The following is a 16477-nucleotide window of genomic DNA, read 5'->3' as shown; positions in this document are numbered from 1 at the left end:
CATGCTGTATGCATGGATCCATCAGTTGTGCTCGGGGGCACTGTTCCAGCCTAGAAAAGAATAAGACTGAACAGCGAAAAAAAAAAAACTTCTTCGAGACTCTGGCTTCGTGCACGATGTTTGATTATCCTCGGGAAGCGGCTCATAGATACCATCCAAATTGTGAAGCCACATGTTTTTAGTGCACCCTCCAGTAATTGGTGTCGACATAGCTCGCTTAGAAGTCCAATAGATTTCGGGCATGGAACGATGTTGTTTTCTATGCCACTGGCAATGGCCTTCTCTGCCCCTTTAATGCGTATATATGTGTGTATGCTCGGAACTACTCAATTCATTAATGACTGTATCCGGTATCTTGCAAGAAAGGATATATTTAACGAGACCGATGATTGACATTGGTTACGGGAGGCTAGCTCTGCACAAACCCAAGCAGACGAGGCAAGTATCTTCATAGACACTTGAATATCAAAATTACGGCCAACAGGACTTTGTTCATACCTCGGCCATTTCAATGCGATGACAGGCGACTAAAATAAAATAGTAATACAATGGCTGGTTCCGGACTGTACAAATAGTGCAATGAGAATGGCCATCACAAGTGGTCAATGTGTTCCTGTTTCTTAATAGAAAACTTTTATGAATTGATATAGAAACTGGGGTTCCAAGAGGAATACAAAGTCAAGACCCTCACCCATGCTTATATGCGAAAGACTCGCATACATGACTGGTCGAGCTCAGTACCCCCATGCCTGTGTCTCTAAAGCTCTCCCAATGACTTGGGTTTAGGCTTTTCACCTGGGGGATAGACAAGGAGAAATTCCGTCTGTTGCCCGTAAACCCAGTCCCATGTGCCCGTTTTCTCATTCCAGTAAACATCTTCCTCCTGTGGAAATATGATAGTACGGTTTCTCTCGGGTACAAAGTGTTCAGCGAACAGCTCGACGCTGTAGTAAGTGTTCTTGAGCAGCGGAAGATCTCCGAGAACAGGTACACCATCCTGAAGGTTCGTCATACCTACAAATGTTCAGTCACTTCGAGTTACACAGTTATCAGTCTGACGCGGCTTACCAATGACCGTTCCGGCACTGTGGCCAAACTCGCCGGTCGCATGGCAGTAGATTTTGCCATTAATCCCTTCCTCGTGCGCTTGTGAGAGAATGTTTCTGAGGATATCATTGCCGGTGAGGCCAACTTTCATGTTTTCTCTCGTGATATCTTGAAGCCGATTGACTTTCTTCAGGCCATCAAGAAATCCCTGAGGGATATCAGCTGCTGTCTCGCCGGGCTGCAACACATACGCTAGGTGCTGCGTGTCGGTATTGAGGCCAAGAGCAGTGACCCCGAAGTCTGTATGGATGATATCGCCATATCTGATGACATGGTCTCTCGGGTCCATCTCATTCTTGTCGCCACCGGCAGGAAGATCATCTTCCGTAAGCACATAAACACCTGGTTGGAACCAAGTTGTGTAGTTCAGCGCTTGAATCTTCTCGCGCATCCACCACACAACGTCTTCCGTAGTTGTCTTGTTAGAAACGATGACTTTGCTGCTGAATCCCTCTTCGATGATAGCCCACGCAGTCTCCATTAGCTTGCTATACCATTCCAGCCGATCGTCCACCATTAGAGCAACGAGTTCGATGCCCAGCATAGGCTCGAGCACATACTTGTCGGCCCACTTCTTGCCGAGCCCGGCAGCAATAGCATCCTTCTCACCAGCGTGCAACCCGCCCGAAAATGCAAGCTCCGAGGCGGTATTTAAAGCGATTGAACGTGGCTGCGCCGCCTCGAGGATCTCCTTCAATTCCTCCCATACGCGTGGTGTATTGTCGATCCACGAATAATCCGTTGAGCCATTTCCCGGTGCCTTGGCTAGGAAGAGCTGAGTGGTTCTTCGGCGCGCCGAGAACTGGATGAAGTCCTTGAGTGCCCAGAAAGTTGTATCTTCAGCATATTCGCGCTGGCTGATTAGCCAGGCGTCGATGTCATACTTACGCAGAATCGCCGGGATGGCGTCCTTTCTCTCCTCGGTCCATGCATCCACTATCTTTGCTTGCTCACGAAGCGGAGGCAGTGTATGAATTTGTGGTGTCTTGGTACCGACGACGAGAGTGCCAGCATTGAGCAGCAAAGTCAGCGCAACGGTTCCAGATATGGCACTAATCAAGCCCCGCATGATGTTCGGCTTCTCGATAGTAAGCTTATGTTGTATGAGGGAACACAGTTTACAAAGACAGGTGCAACTGAAATGTCGGAATCAGATCAGAAGTATGTATTCTATGGTTTAATTATAGTGGCGAATGGCCGCCTACGCGTGGCGGTAACAGCAGGTACGGTAGCAGAACACCGATCCCTGTTACCCACGATGAAACTGATGGTACACCTTCTACATCAGGACTGGCAGGAGGTTGAACTCCGATCGTTTTAGTGTTTCGGCTTAAGCTATGAATAACCGTTACAGACCTATTCCCGTCCAATCGAAATCATGCGGGCAGAAGTGTGCGAAATGCTTCTAGACTAGAGTAGATTATTATAAACGGACATGTCTCATTATGGCCGAACCATATATTGATATGATTCATTTCAACGCATTGACAGATGGGTATAAACAAGCGTTGCTAGCAGACCAGAGGAGCTCTCGGTTCTCAACACTAGCTCATCAAGAAGCGTTGTTCCTTTTGGCTTTTCTCTCCTTGTCCCAGATCCTCAGCGCTGTGATAACTGCCATTACAGCCCACCTCTCACCTAGGACTCCCGTCGCGCCGCTGCCAACAAAGCGAAAGTTGAGGATCTTGCTAACGCTCATGCTGGCACCGGCCCACACAGCGACGACTTCCTTCTTGTCAGTCGAACGAGACCCTCCGCCTACGGACTGTGCTTTACTAGGCATACCGTCCGGCGCATCTGTCGCCAGGCGGATCAGCTTCCAGCCCGAACCATAGCCTCCGAGCGCATCCACCTCTGCACCGTGACTATGTCGCCACTCAAAAGGCTCACGTCGTCCCGTAACGCCCACCTCGATGGAGAAGCTATGTGTCCCGTGTCCAATACCTTGGAATTCTACGTCTTCTACCGCAGCACGTTGCCCTGAACCGGGTAATGGCGGGAGTTCGACGGAGGCAGAACGAGTAAATGCGCCGCTGTCGACGCCTGCTAGTGGTGGAGACGACTCGCTGGGGCCGCTGTGCAACACGACGTCGGGCTGTCCACTCCATCCGCTGTGTGTCGAAATGGCACAGAGTGGTTGCGACTGGTGCTCCCCCAAAGTATAGGTTCTGACGAAGGCACCCGCACTGTACACAGAGAAGGCCGGAGGAAACTGGCGGTTGATTTGTGCTTGTGGTATTTGCGGCGGGCTCTGCTTCGATTGTGTCTTGTTTGCGGACGGGTTTGGTGCTCTGTGCGCTGTTGATCCGCTGGACGACTGAACTGGGACTTCTGAGTATGGCGGAGGCGCATCTTCGGGGGGCCCTGATAGCCGCTTGGATGCCTCCTCTTCGCTGCCCATTTTGATGTTCCGATAGTTGTTGCTCGACTGAAGACCTGACGATACTGAAATCTCAAGATTTATTGATCAATGACTTGGAGCACGGATCGGGAATCCATATGATATAAAAGCTAAGTATCGCTCGACATAGTAAGCCCTGTAACTAACTAGTTCCCAAGGCGGACGAAGCCTACCATCTGCACTCGCCGCGGGGCAGTGTAGCATAGCCCTTACAAAAACAACATGACCACGACGGCTAAGGTGATCCTTCTCGGAAACTAATGCCGTCAGCGCCACTACTTCTTTCCGTACTTTTTCGATACTTATGCAAAATGACAAGACGCCTTTGTGGCAAATGGGAACACGACGATTTCAAGGGACACATTGCAACTTCAGCATAATATAGTTAGGCGATGCAGCCGTCCCTCATCAGTGGCCAAGTAATAGTATGTTGTTGCTTGACGCCGCAACGACAGAGTACACTCGTGAATGCCATTACGATATGGTTTACTGTCAGTCTTGCACGGTTCTTCCTCTGTATGTAGAATACTATAGTAAGCCACTAGAAGCGAAACGAAATATATGCCTATCGTGCTTTCGAAAGTCCAACAAGATTTCACCGTTTGATCTCATCTCGCTCACATATGGCAGTTAGAAGAGACCCAGGTGAATGGCATAGTTGGGATGACAGCAACCTCATGGCCGTTTCACGGAAGACTATGTCGAGAAAAGAAGTTGACGAGGTGCGGACTTGTGAAGTTGAAGTTGGCCGTCTGATTGGGTGACCCGGCAAGGTCCAGGCCGAGTGTGCTAGGCCAAGCATGACCAAGACCTTCCACCGTCAGCGCTCTGACCTCGGCACCTGGGCAATCCCAAACCTCCTCCCAGACACCCTCATATATCTCCTTGACTTGGGGTTCAGGCCATTCGCCATCATACTTGCCCTTGCAGCCGTTGCGCTCTGCCCATTGGCGTCTCCATAGCCTGACGTCTGGTTCGGGTCCGAAAGAACCCTCTTCAGGAGTGCGGCCATGAAACGGAGTGATGGTGTCCTCCACTCCATGCGCGTGGAATATCGGCGCAGGGCGAGATGGCGTGCAGTTATGGAAAGAGAAAGTCCCTTGATACAACGCCGGTGACACGGGAGCGAACGCTGCGATGAGGCTGGAAGTATCTGGCCTACATGCCAGGAGAGCGGTGAACCCGCCGCCGTTAGACTTACCGCAAGCGTAGATACGCTTCGAGTCTACATTGTACGTCGCGGAGATGGTCTTGACGATATCGTGTACATAGGCGATCTAGCACTTGTGAGCGATGCGGGACACAGACACAGGCTACGGAAACCTACATCGTGGACTGTACTGTTCTCGTAGGGCGCGCCTTTCCATATGTGCTTCATATCCCAATCGGTGTTGTTCACGCCTTGGGCATAGGCAGTCAAAAACGGCTTGCCTGCGATACGCAGGGCCGGGTCGGAGAGTTCCGTGATACGTTGTTGCTTCTCACTGAAACCACCAGCTGATAACGTCTTAGCACCCAATCGTAGCATGTGAATTATGTGAACTTTTACCGCCATGAAAAGAGAGCACGAGAGGGTGTGAATCCGCATGATCGTACGTTGGTGGGACATTGAGCAGAAATGTTCGCTCTGTTGGGAGCGCATATTTGACGTTGCCAGTCGCTGGTGCATGTGGGCTGAGTGATGGTCGGGATAGAACTATCTGAGATGCTAATACGGTCGAAGCGCTCAGCGCCAAGGCTATTGTTTTGAACATTTCGAGCCTAATTTCTTGATGCAAGAATCTTGGAAGTCAGAGCAAGTATTATTTCAGACGAACTGGATATAATTAACGGCTACTGGCAGCGTCGGGAGGAAACCGAAGAGTATTGGTGAAGAACCCGCTTTATAACCCCACTGCTTATCACGACATCGTACGCAATCGCCCTGTATCGTACAGCTGACAAAAAACAATATCGCAATGATTTATACCTAAGAACCGCCAGCTTCTCTATGTTAGGATATGTTGACATGGCCACCACGCCTAGATGTACTTTATAGGCGATCTAGTGGCACCGAAAAGACGCGGGAGAGAGAACTGGTGGTAGTTTTGTGACCGTCCAGTACAAACCTCAAAATGAAGCCCATACTGCGGTCTTTTAACTCCTATTCGTTGTGTTTCCTTATTTGAAGGTTTAGCCACAATTGAACCAGATCATTGTCAAATATATACACGACAGAATGTATTTACATAATATCTACAACCATAACAAATCGGATCCTCTCTTGGAGACACAATATGCTTCTGCCATCGTTTCGTGTCAGTCGGGTAGTTCTGTTCCTGGACGTACAAATTGATACGAGTGGTACATTTCATGAGATTGTCGCACCAGAATCTCCGCTCATCAAGAACCCTTGCCCAGTCGAGTTGTCGTCCTCATCCTCATCGGAGCTGTCATCATCCCCTCCACTCATCAAGTCGATGACTAGAACTGACCCAGAGCTCAATGTATCGAGCTGGAATCCCGCTTGCAAAACATCCGTGGTATCAAAAACGCATCCAGCGACATCAAGACTAATGTCGGCATCCTTGAGGGCCAGACATACGAGGCGGAAGTGCTCGTGGTGCGAATCTTCCAGGTCGCTACCTTCTGAGCCACCGTCGAATATCAACACGGCATTCCCGTGACTGAGGCAAAAGGCCTCGCTGATCTCGGGCCGTGCTGGGTTCTTCAGCGCAGCCGTGAGTTGTGCCGGCTCAGTTTGAGCACTGATAGCGAGACGCGTAAAGATGCGGCTGCTCAGCAGGGTCTTGGCTGCGTTTGGGTCTGTCGGCGAAAAGATGGAGACATTGGGTGGCAGCGCTGGCACGCTTGGCTGTGCGTCTCTTGCGGTGGCCATCTTTGTTCTCAATTGACGATGTGATTGTCAGCGTGCTCAACTATAACGAGCTTGCAAAGCTGCTGCTTACCTATTCGGTTGGTATACCTTTTTCACAGGTTCAAGGTTTTCGCACTAAAACTCCCATCGCATTGCATTAGCGTGGGGCTTCTTACGGTGGCACTGTTTTAGGGCTGTGCTCATTCCCTTGTACGGCATTCATTCTTAGCGAACATGGGGACAGCTTGAGGGAGGCCTGGGGATTTTCGATATTCTCATTTGATTTGCAGGCAGCCGACAAGTGAATTTGCGGCTGCCTCGCTTGCGTTGCATGTAGCGTGAAATATGCATCTGCTGGCATGCATACTAGCCAATCATGGCTTGCCAACTTTTAAGGCAGACAGTTAGAATATGGAGACTCGGCCTTTGTTGACTATCTCGTGCGATGCGCTTCGCCGCAATGAATCCTGCGGTGTCATGCTCCACGCCGAAGTCTGAGGTTGCTCAGATACTTAAGTCGCCTGCGGACAGCACAATGGCTGTATTTCCTGTTCTCTCGTTCACACCCTCAACCTGTTCCGATAACTCCTCAAAAGCAATTGACATGACGGCAGACTCCTCTGCAAATACTCTCTTTACGGAGAAGGTGCCACTTCAGAGCGAACCGGGCAGCGCTGAAGCCAATGGCACCACAACCAACGAAACACCCGAGGACCAACCCAACGGAGAACAAGCAGAGCCCAGTGCTTCTTCTCCTTCTGGAGAAGAAGGAGAAGTTAAGGATACCAAGCCTGAAGATCAGACTATGAAACCAGAGATCAAGCATCTCGATAAAAAATTGTAAGCACTATCTAGATACTTTCCTGCCATTTCTAGCATGTCTTGGGACTGCATATTGTGTATGAGAGGAACGTACTAATGAAATTGATATAGCGACGAGGATGGCAACAAAGTGTACACTGAACGCAAAAGCAGAGATGACAAGGATGACAAGCGGGATTGGTGGGACCTTTTCGCCCTTTGCGAGATTCGCCATTTTTGGGAAGATGGTGATTTTAAGTGCACACAACTTCACGTCAATTCGCCTCTACTGAAGCAGCTTCTCGAGGATGTCGTGGGCGACTTTCCAAACGAGCCCATTGATGCTAGCTCTGAGGTGGAGATCGACTTCCCGGCATATTGCCTCTTCTTTCACCGCGAGGATATTGAGAGAGAGGGAACCAAACGCTTTGCCGAAGACGAGGAAGGCCAGGCTCATCTTAAGATATTATTAGAACACATCGACAACACCCTAGAGGATGAGTTCAAATCTTACAGGAGGGCAATGAACAGCGACGCCAAAGCCATCAACTATGAACATCTCTGGACCATCTTCAAGCCTGAGAGTATTGTGTTCCTCAGTCTTCTTGGACAACCTCGCTGCTACAAGCTCCTCAGCTTTTATTATACGGAAGGTGAAGAACCCGCCCTCTGTCTGTCAGTTGAGTATGTAGACTACGACGGCGACATGTTCGGCACGCGTACGACTTTATTCCGTATCCCGAAGTACTCTGGGACCTTGCGTATCGAACAACTAAATGTTAAACCGCTCGAGTTACTTGCCAACAAGGATAAGATCAGTGAATATCTCATCGAACGCGGACACCGCTTTGAGAAACTGGTCGGACAGAATTTTCTACAGTACAGTGGCGTGGCAGTAAAGAGAAAGGATTGCGGATATGAGCGGTTCAATCTTACGGGGCGAGTTATGATCGATTGCAAGACTTATCATCGTCTCGATCCAAATGACGCTTTCAGCGTGTGTGAGATTGCACGTAGTGAGGCTGCTAAGCGCCAGCGCGAGATTCGGAAACACAACGATGGTTCCGGCTTAGATGACACTGGAGAAAGCAGGGTTGAGGATGAACTCTTGGACGAGGATCGACTCCTTACCAATGCAACGGTCCGCGGCTTCGCTTTCACTCACAAGAGATTCCTGGAATTTTTCGTCGACAAACTTTCACAAATTGAGTGGAACACAAAATGCTTCGACCAGTTGGTTCTAGATCCCGCGCCGAAGAGAACTGTTCAGGCCTTGGTCTCGATGCACGCACAGAGGAATGGCAACGAGGATGGCGCATTCGATGACATCGTCAAAGGCAAAGGCCAAGGGCTCGTGATGGTATTGCACGGACCCCCAGGTGTCGGCAAAACGTTAACAGCAGAATGTGTTGCAGAGTGGGTTCGCTGCCCTCTCTACATGGTGTCTTCAGGAGACCTGGGTACCGACAGCACTTCACTGGATAGTCAACTGACCAGAATCATGGACATGACCAGCACATGGAGAGCAGTGTTATTAATCGACGAAGCTGACGTCTTCTTGGAGAGGCGTAGTCTGCACGACATGCAGAGAAATGCGATGGTTTCTGTATTCTTGAGGGTTCTAGAGTATTACTCTGGTATTTTGTTCCTCACTACCAACCGCGTCGCGACCTTCGACGACGCGTTCAAGAGCAGAATTCACGTTCCCTTGAGATACACAAGCCTCACCAAAGAATCAAGGCGCATAATTTGGCAAAATTTCTGCTCTCGCGTTCCTGGTGGTGCCGACATTGACGAGGAAGGGTTGGAGCGTTTGTCAGAACATGATCTGAATGGTCGGCAAATCAAGAATGTGGTCAAAACAGCGGAAAGTTTGGCTGCTTTTGAGGGTACAAAGTTGGACGTAGAAAGGCTTGAAGAAGTCACCTTGATCCAAGCCAAGTTCGAGAAAGACCTACTGGAAGCTACAAAAGCTGGCGCAGAAGGAGTATGAACATTTTTAGGGGGTTCACGTCACCGGGAAGAAGGTAGGGAACCCTGGTAATAGCATCATCACAGCAATCTCTGAAACACGGTTTCATGCAGAGAGTATTATAGATAGACAAAATTATTCTTGCCAGATATTGAGAAAGATTCCATTTGAGCTGTGTTGGTTGAAGAGAACCCCTTCCGTGTGATCCAACCACCACAAATGATCGTTAATGGCGGCACTTATGATAACACAAATGAACCTTTCGACAACTGTGTCTGGCATACCGGAGGCGATGGATGTTGTATATGATTAGGTGTTAGTTGGCGACTTGGACTGATTAGTCGGCGAGTACACATCAACAGGATGCGTAGTCCTGCCAAGCAATGGATTCAATAACTCGCTCACCCAAACCTATCGCCTATGAACAACAAAACATCATAATGCCAGGAACACAAATTAGAAACGGATGATGCAAATAAATAGTCTAAGAATTGTTGAGTAATCTTGCTAGAGTAATATATAATAAAGTGGGCAGTTTTGGGTGCGCCAGCAACGAGGTACCTAGCTCGGCCAAGCGCTAAAGAACAGGTATCTGCACTTAAAACTTCCGAGTCTAGCAGGCGCGGTAGATCCAAGGTGTCATAGGCTACAGCCGCCGCTGTTCCAATTGAACTCGATCCTAATCCTAAGTAAGTGTCATCATAGGTAAATGAATGGCGTCCTTAGGAATGCGACTAAAGGGACTTACTGTGGTACTCGGAGACCGACCAGCGAAACATTGGCGGAAACTTAGAAATGCAACCAAAATCCATCAAGTTATGTGGATACGGAGCAAACTCCGGACGACTCTCAGTTCCCGAGACTCATCTCGTCATGACCCTATCAAAGCCGTATGACATATGCGTCACAGCCTAGCTCATCGCGATTACCATTCGAAGAAGAGAAGACGTGGTAGTCAAAGTGAATTGCCAGTTGAATTTGAAATGTAGGGGATTTTCTCCTCATCTTTTTCCATTCGAAGAAGTCGTGATTTCGCTCAAGTCGTAATTTCGCTCCTGTTCAAACTGTCCCAAATCAAGTATGTGATCCACACTATCCCGTCGCTTGTTGTGCTTGTCTGTATGCCTCTATCTTAAAACCATACAATCATTGCCATTATTCTTATGCTGACATCTGCATCACTTCATCTAATTGTTTCTAGGAGGTCGGTTTGGGTCTTTGGTGTGGCAGTCGTGAATGCTCATATTCACATGTCTGATATTGGCGCCCGGCTGCTCGTTCGCAATGATAATAAGCGGGTGTCCATGTTTTAATTGAGACAGTGGGAGATTGTGGATTTATCTTTAGCTCGGAGTATGATATGTGATGCGTCGAGCGACAAAAGATTTACTTTTACCCGTGACGAGTCCATATGGTAAGGCTCATGCAATTCGTACTTTGTATGTACAATGTCTAGAACCGTATGTTACCTTCATTTGCGCAGGAGAGACTGGAATTGACTTTACTAGCCCTAGTCATTATTATTCACAAGCTGAACGGCGTCAGCCGCATACCGGACCGTGACAGCGGAAGTGTCTTGCGTGTGTATTCATGTTTCGCATCCTTCATTACAGGGTGTGCGAGTGTGCAGCAGTCTTGTCACTGTGTTGCATCGCATTTTACATGAAAGCATTACCGGCATAACAACTGTAGATGCCCTGTCGTAACTCATCTTCCCCCATGGTTCGCTTGCGTTTTCGATCTCGCTTGTGGACAGAATGTCCGACACAAAAGTGATTTCCCCTCTAGACTAGAGTAAACTAATCGCGTTTCCTGGGACATGTAGGGGGGCCTGTCGCATTTTCCAAACTTTGCGGTTTGGACTGAGTGCCTATCGATAACCTTATCCTTTCAATTGGGTCTTTCTCATGCATGCCCACCCCACCCCTTGATGTCATCTGCACGTCTAGATCTGAGATCGCGCCTTTTAGGCTCGTTCGGAGGCTTGCCGCCGAGCACTTTAAAACCGTTCTGCTGATTTGGGAATCGCCGGCGGCACTAAAGCAAGGGCAAACGGGTAACAGACAGGGGCCCATCGCGGTCGGACTTCGTAGAGTAGAGAATTGACAGAATGACTTGGGAAAATATATCTGAGATATGAAGCTGGGATTGCTCTACGGCGGACAACTTGAGATTTATCGGAAACTTAGGGGCATTTTGGGTCATCAGACTCTGTGGCTATTAATGATGGGGTCAAGTCTCTATTCGTAATGGCACCTCGTAGTGACGAGAGAATGCATCGTCTACCTATCGTCTACCTATCAGATAGCCGTCATAGTCAGGTTGAATGACCCACGATAAAGCATCTTGACCGCCAATTCCATTGTGCTGGGTAAAATAAGCAGAATCCCTTCATGAGAATTCCACAAACGCACATTCTGTCCAATCTGCCTCGTCAAAGTGAAGAACCGTTCCAGTGTATCTGACCAAACTGGCCAAGTCACATCCATCCACAAAACCAAATAAAATCAAATCAAATGAAGCCCATCTCACACTCTGCTGTGGGCCACAGAGAACGCCGGGAATATGCAGAGGTATCCTCGATGGAAATAAATGCAATGCCAAACAATCCGAACGCAACCTAAAACCGGGAACAATCTGTGGAGTGGAGGTGACCTGGGGCTAGACGCTGCGCACTCCGGGTATCAATATAAAATGCCCCGATGCTGTGAATATCGGAATCCTGAGATGTAGTGATGCCGTGTAAACAAATGAAAACCATAAACAAACTCCGAAGCTGGTCATGGAGTAGAGATGATAAAGTCGCTGTGATACCGGCAAACGTCGGTGAATTCGAAGTAGGCCGAAACTATGCGGTTGGTTGGGCATGTGAGAAGTGTGAAATCGTGTGTCCACCACACCGTCGTCGTACGTAGAGGCCCATGCCTGATAAGGTCCTCTACCGCTGTCTCTGCAAATTGGGACCGCCCGCCGGATATCGGTCTACACAAATCGTGCAACCCATTGTTTCTCTAGCCAGCCAACCTTGTCAAAAGCTGTCCACAACTTCGAAGCCTTATTGACATCGATCTTGCAAGCCTGCTGAGCATCCGTCTTCCGAAATTCTTTACCGATTTTGAGACAGTTCAGACGAGCAATGAACATCCGGCGTTTGCTGGTCAAATATGTAGCAGCGTCTAGTCGTAAATTTGCTGCTAGAGCTAGTTCGTCCGGATGAAGCAGATCCCGCTGCGGATCACTGCTCAGATCAATGGGAGCACCCTTCCAGTCCACCTTTAGACTGTTTGCCTTTGATGGTAGAGAGTTGAGAGGAGGACAGTAGTCCGGCAGAGCGCTGAAATCCTTGTCCTCTCGACTGGGTGCAGCAGTTCTTCTAGATGCAGGATCAGGAGTAACGCTGACACGCTTGATTACTGCGTGCCTTGGAATCTGAGCAGCAGGAGACATTGCGCGGATTGGTCGAGGTACGGATGCAGAAGCCTGCAACGGTCTGACGGAAGGTTTTGGTGGCTTGGAAATTCGCTGGACCTGGGTGCGGATTGACTGGGGCTTTGCTGGTAGTATTGGTTGTAGTCTATGATGGTGAAGACGAGAAGAACCAGCCCTTCTATCCGCGAGAAGTTGAGCACGCTCACGTTGAAGCCAGCTCTTGGGATTTTCCTGACACTTCTTCATGACCTCTGACTTGAAGTACAGCATTAATTCATATTCCTCTTGGCGCGGTGGCGTTGCTTCTCTGAATAGAGAAGCTTTCCTCGCCTCAACATGATCTTCTACAATTCGCTGCGTTTCGATTGAGTCATCCCGGGCGAACAATGGTTGTTGGGGTGGTGATAAATCGTGCGCAGGATACAGGATCGGATCGTTCATGGGAGTACTGTTTCTTGCCTCAATGGCTACTGAATGGTTAACCTTTGAGAGAGGACTGATCGGTGGCGAGAGCGGTGGGTTTGGTCCATGTACCCTTCTCATGTTTGAAGTGGCTTGATCCATTGTCCTAGGTACAACCGTTGGCCTCGCAAACGAATCCATTGGTGGCAGTTCAGGCGGTGACATGAGACTGCTGATATCGAAGGGCTTCTTTGAGCCCGCGGCAATATTCGGAGATGCCATGGTATTGGGTTTGGTGTTTGATCTGGGGAAGAATTCTGTCGAAGCAAAAGTAATCTTGTTCAACTGCTGTGTGAAGTCTTTGACAGGCAGCATGCGAGCAGGTTTGTCAGCCGTGTGAGTCTTATAAGTGGAGAGTCAACGGTCAGGTGGCGAACCAGGCAGAAACCAGAATGCGTGGGAGCAATTGGCTCAATTGACAAATCAACCCGGTCAATGCCTCGAATAGCAACGCCAAATAATATGTAGACAGATTTTAAGCGTAGTTTGTTGCAGTACAGGTCGTTGGCAATGTTGCTTGTACAGGCGTGTATGAGGCGAGGTCGCTATTGGAAGTTCGTCGAATAAGCAAGAAGACGGACTCGGAAATAGGCGTTAAAATTGGAAATCCGTTAGTCTCTCTGTGATGGCGGGCTTGATTCGATTGTCCAACTTTGCAAACCAGAGAAACAACGGGATAGGGAACAATCTGCTCTTAGGTATTCTTATAATCGCAACAACCAACAATCGTGAGGTGGGTTGCTTGGGTTGCCACTATTTGCGGGGGAAAGCCCAAAGATGGTAGGGAAGCGGTATAGGACTTTCTAAACCCACTACCCAGAAAGCATGCATAGATTAATAGCGGAAAGAGGCACACAAAATGGCGGCGAGTGCACTTGAGTCTTAAGAAAAGCCATAGACTGGAAGTGCGTAGAAACCAAGAACAGAATGGATTGAAGAAAGGGTAGAAAGTGGTGAACCCATTAATGGATGGCTCATTGAGAAATAGAGACAGACGAGAGAAGGCAGGCGAAGGCAGCCCCCAGAGGAATCCAAGCTGATCAAACCCAGACTGGCCGTTGAGTTGTGGGTGTACTTCATCGGGTGATGGACGTGGTGGTGTCGTCCGAAGAGTCACTTCCCATTTCCATGTACAACCAAGTAACCTGAAGTCAGTCATAAGGCAGGGCCGACGCGGCGGGCGGGCGCAGGGATCTGACACCACAACGCTGGCTTATTTTGGGATCGACCCTGCGTGAGAGGATTAGATTGATTCTGAAGTACTCAAAGTACCTCCATAGCTGAGATACTTCTGTAGCCATAGAGTGCAATTCTCTCCGCATGACTTGGCCGACCACCTAGGCACAACCAACGGCCGACACTTGTTCGAACGCTTAGTCTAGGCATACACCAAGTCTGGCGCGCAAGTTGGTTGCGTCAATGCCAACTGGAACGCATCGAGACCTACTTACTGCAAGCAACGGTTCACATTGCACAATTTTTTCCAAACGAATCGAGTCGCTCTGTCCAGACTTTCTAATCAATGTTTGTCAATCGCAGCATGCTGTGGAATAGAAACGAGAAAAGAGGGGTAGATAGAACGTGACCACTGGTCAAGATTGGTGGATGGGGGTGTGTCTCAAAGCAAAGGGCGTGTGATGCATCCTCGTGGATCAACTGTGTGGATTTGCATCCAGGATACGCTCAGGTCCACTGTATTAACGCCCAATAGGCATCGGGTTCATCACACCCATACTTTTGACGAGAGATCCAATCGTGAAGACGAATTGAGTGCTACCTGCGAACCTGAGTCCGCCCGGAGGCTTCATGAATTGGGTAGCAATGTCGAGTTGCGGGTGTGCATACTGTACATAGCACGTACTTGCGTCAGAGCCTAGTTCTTCCCCTCTTGATGTTTCCGTGTCAAAATGTGAGCGCCCACTCGGCCAAAGACAAGAACTAGGTATGCGCGCTGCATCGTAGCATGTTGATGTCGCGAATTGAGATGTGCCAGAAGAACAAAAACCGGGCCTGTGTCTCCAGCTGGGCGAGGCAGCAAGGGCAGGCGATACTCTTTTAATTGATGTGCTGAATCTGTGTCGTGTCGCAAGCTTTCTGGTGCCTCGTTTCATGCGGCTACAGAGTCGAGATAGAGTTGGCCTTGTGTTGCCCAATTGCTGAGACGCGGCATAGCGGGCAGCGCGGGTTCTACTGCATAGCTCTCGCGATCAAAGTCCAAAGTTTATCTGACATGTCATCATCCCGTCAGCTAGGACACGTTGCCAAGCTCCCAATGGGAAGGCAGACATAATGGAGGAGCTAGGAAGCAAAACGTGGGACATGAAGGAGGGCTATGGAGGCATTGAAGCCCGCACCTTCCAAAGGCAGACTGCTAAACAGGAGTGTATGAAGCTCAATGGCAACAATTCTACATGTTCCCTCATCCGTGTCATCGCTGACTCGGTGAACGAGTGACAAGACAAGACAATGCGAACAACGACAATGTACCGTGTAATAAAAATAAACGAAAATTGGGTTGTTTTGTTAATCCGCGAAGTATACATACTTTCTTGTATGTTGGTCCAGCTTCATCAATAGGCTTCCGAAGGCAGCAAAGAAGGACACGCAGTCAATGCCAGCGCGAGAATGAATTGGCCAATTGCTGAGGGGCATTCGCTAGCAATGTGGCTACTGCAGTTCAGTGTTTGGAGTCCCTGGCTGTGCTCGGTATCGTGGGGGCAAGGCAACGCTTTCTCAAATCGTTGTTGGCCCCAAAGGAGAGAGTGAGGTCTGTGACTCATAATGCGAAGGCAACTTTTGGGAGCCTGGCATTACTGTCGTGCACTGAAGAACGGTTTGGCATTCTAATGGGTCACGAATATTGCTTTCCTGGCTAAGCTCTATAGAGAGCTATTATGGCAGATACATGATGCTGACTGGCCAAATCAGCTCATCCATTGTCTATTGAGGATTAGTGTCCCCAACACCCTGTGTAGCTGACCCCTGTAGTGATCCAGGCCGTCAGTGAATCAAAGTACCGATTCACCTTGTAAAGGTATTGTACAACTCGGTACTTGAGCCTAGGGCGTCATCTGCCCATGCCCGCTTAATCGCGACAAGAGGCGTGATGTTATCACTCAGCACTAAACCCTGAAAGTATGCTCACAAATCCAACATGGTGGGTCAAGCCTTTGGAAGCCTCCAATCTAAGCAGAGCGCAGCTCACCGGCGATTTCCAACAATCACTACTCTATCGATAACGTATGCTGACGGTATTACTTATCGCCGCTTTCTAGATTGCATAGCCTCTATGGATAGTCAGTCAAGACGTAGGGCAGTAAATTCGGACTCGGACTTTGCGTGGACTTATGTCCTTGCTGCAAAGTGGTACAAAGGCGTCATAGATTTCACATTTCACACAATGAGTTGTTGGGTTGCGCAATTCCGCCCCGAGGCCGGATTCTGGTTT

At 49.0% G+C, this 16477-nt stretch overlaps 6 protein-coding genes across 6 annotated transcripts; 1 reads left to right on the top strand and 5 right to left on the bottom strand.

The window, feature by feature from the left end:
- Positions 1-757: 757 nt before the first annotated feature.
- BKA67DRAFT_590925 (putative lipoprotein) lies at positions 758-2176 on the bottom strand (the record flags this gene model as incomplete). Its single annotated transcript, XM_046104644.1, has 2 exons — positions 758-1014; positions 1069-2176. The coding sequence occupies 2 exons, from the start codon at positions 2174-2176 to the stop codon at positions 758-760; spliced, it is 1365 nt and encodes a 454-aa protein (XP_045961635.1).
- Positions 2177-2659: 483 nt separating this feature from the next.
- Positions 2660-3508, bottom strand: BKA67DRAFT_655674 (uncharacterized protein; the record flags this gene model as incomplete). Its single annotated transcript, XM_046106801.1, has 1 exon — positions 2660-3508. One exon carries the CDS (start codon positions 3506-3508, stop codon positions 2660-2662), a length of 849 nt encoding a protein of 282 aa, XP_045961634.1.
- Positions 3509-4194: 686 nt separating this feature from the next.
- BKA67DRAFT_512589 (ferulic acid esterase) lies at positions 4195-5262 on the bottom strand (the record flags this gene model as incomplete). The annotated part of the gene is made up of 3 exons (XM_046097488.1): positions 4195-4785; positions 4836-5005; positions 5058-5262. 3 exons carry the CDS (start codon positions 5260-5262, stop codon positions 4195-4197), a joined length of 966 nt encoding a protein of 321 aa, XP_045961633.1.
- A 119-nt stretch (positions 5263-5381) lies between these two features.
- BKA67DRAFT_555181 (uncharacterized protein) lies at positions 5382-6653 on the bottom strand. The gene is made up of 2 exons (XM_046102053.1): positions 6457-6653; positions 5382-6402 (listed from the first exon to the last, which is right to left on the bottom strand). Exon 2 carries the CDS (start codon positions 6384-6386, stop codon positions 5859-5861), a length of 528 nt encoding a protein of 175 aa, XP_045961632.1. The 5' UTR covers positions 6387-6402; positions 6457-6653; the 3' UTR covers positions 5382-5858.
- Positions 6654-6900: 247 nt separating this feature from the next.
- BKA67DRAFT_590923 (P-loop containing nucleoside triphosphate hydrolase protein) lies at positions 6901-9159 on the top strand (the record flags this gene model as incomplete). The annotated part of the gene is made up of 2 exons (XM_046104643.1): positions 6901-7205; positions 7299-9159. The coding sequence occupies 2 exons, from the start codon at positions 6901-6903 to the stop codon at positions 9157-9159; spliced, it is 2166 nt and encodes a 721-aa protein (XP_045961631.1).
- Positions 9160-12120: 2961 nt separating this feature from the next.
- On the bottom strand, positions 12121-13251 carry BKA67DRAFT_655670 (uncharacterized protein; the record flags this gene model as incomplete). The annotated part of the gene is made up of 1 exon (XM_046106800.1): positions 12121-13251. One exon carries the CDS (start codon positions 13249-13251, stop codon positions 12121-12123), a length of 1131 nt encoding a protein of 376 aa, XP_045961630.1.
- Positions 13252-16477: the final 3226 nt, after the last annotated feature.

This window comes from Truncatella angustata (genome assembly GCF_020726525.1).
Source record: "Truncatella angustata strain MPI-SDFR-AT-0073 chromosome Unknown BKA67scaffold_2, whole genome shotgun sequence".
In the NCBI taxonomy this organism is placed as follows: Eukaryota; Fungi; Ascomycota; class Sordariomycetes; order Amphisphaeriales; family Sporocadaceae; genus Truncatella; species Truncatella angustata.
Note: the sequence above shows the minus strand (reverse complement) of the source record. Positions and strands in the feature narration are given on the sequence as shown.

Excerpts from the sequence above, each read along its gene's own strand:
- BKA67DRAFT_555181 (XM_046102053.1), bottom strand. The coding sequence starts at position 6,386 with ATGGCCACCGCAAGAGACGCACAGCCAAGCGTGCCAGCGCTGCCACCC.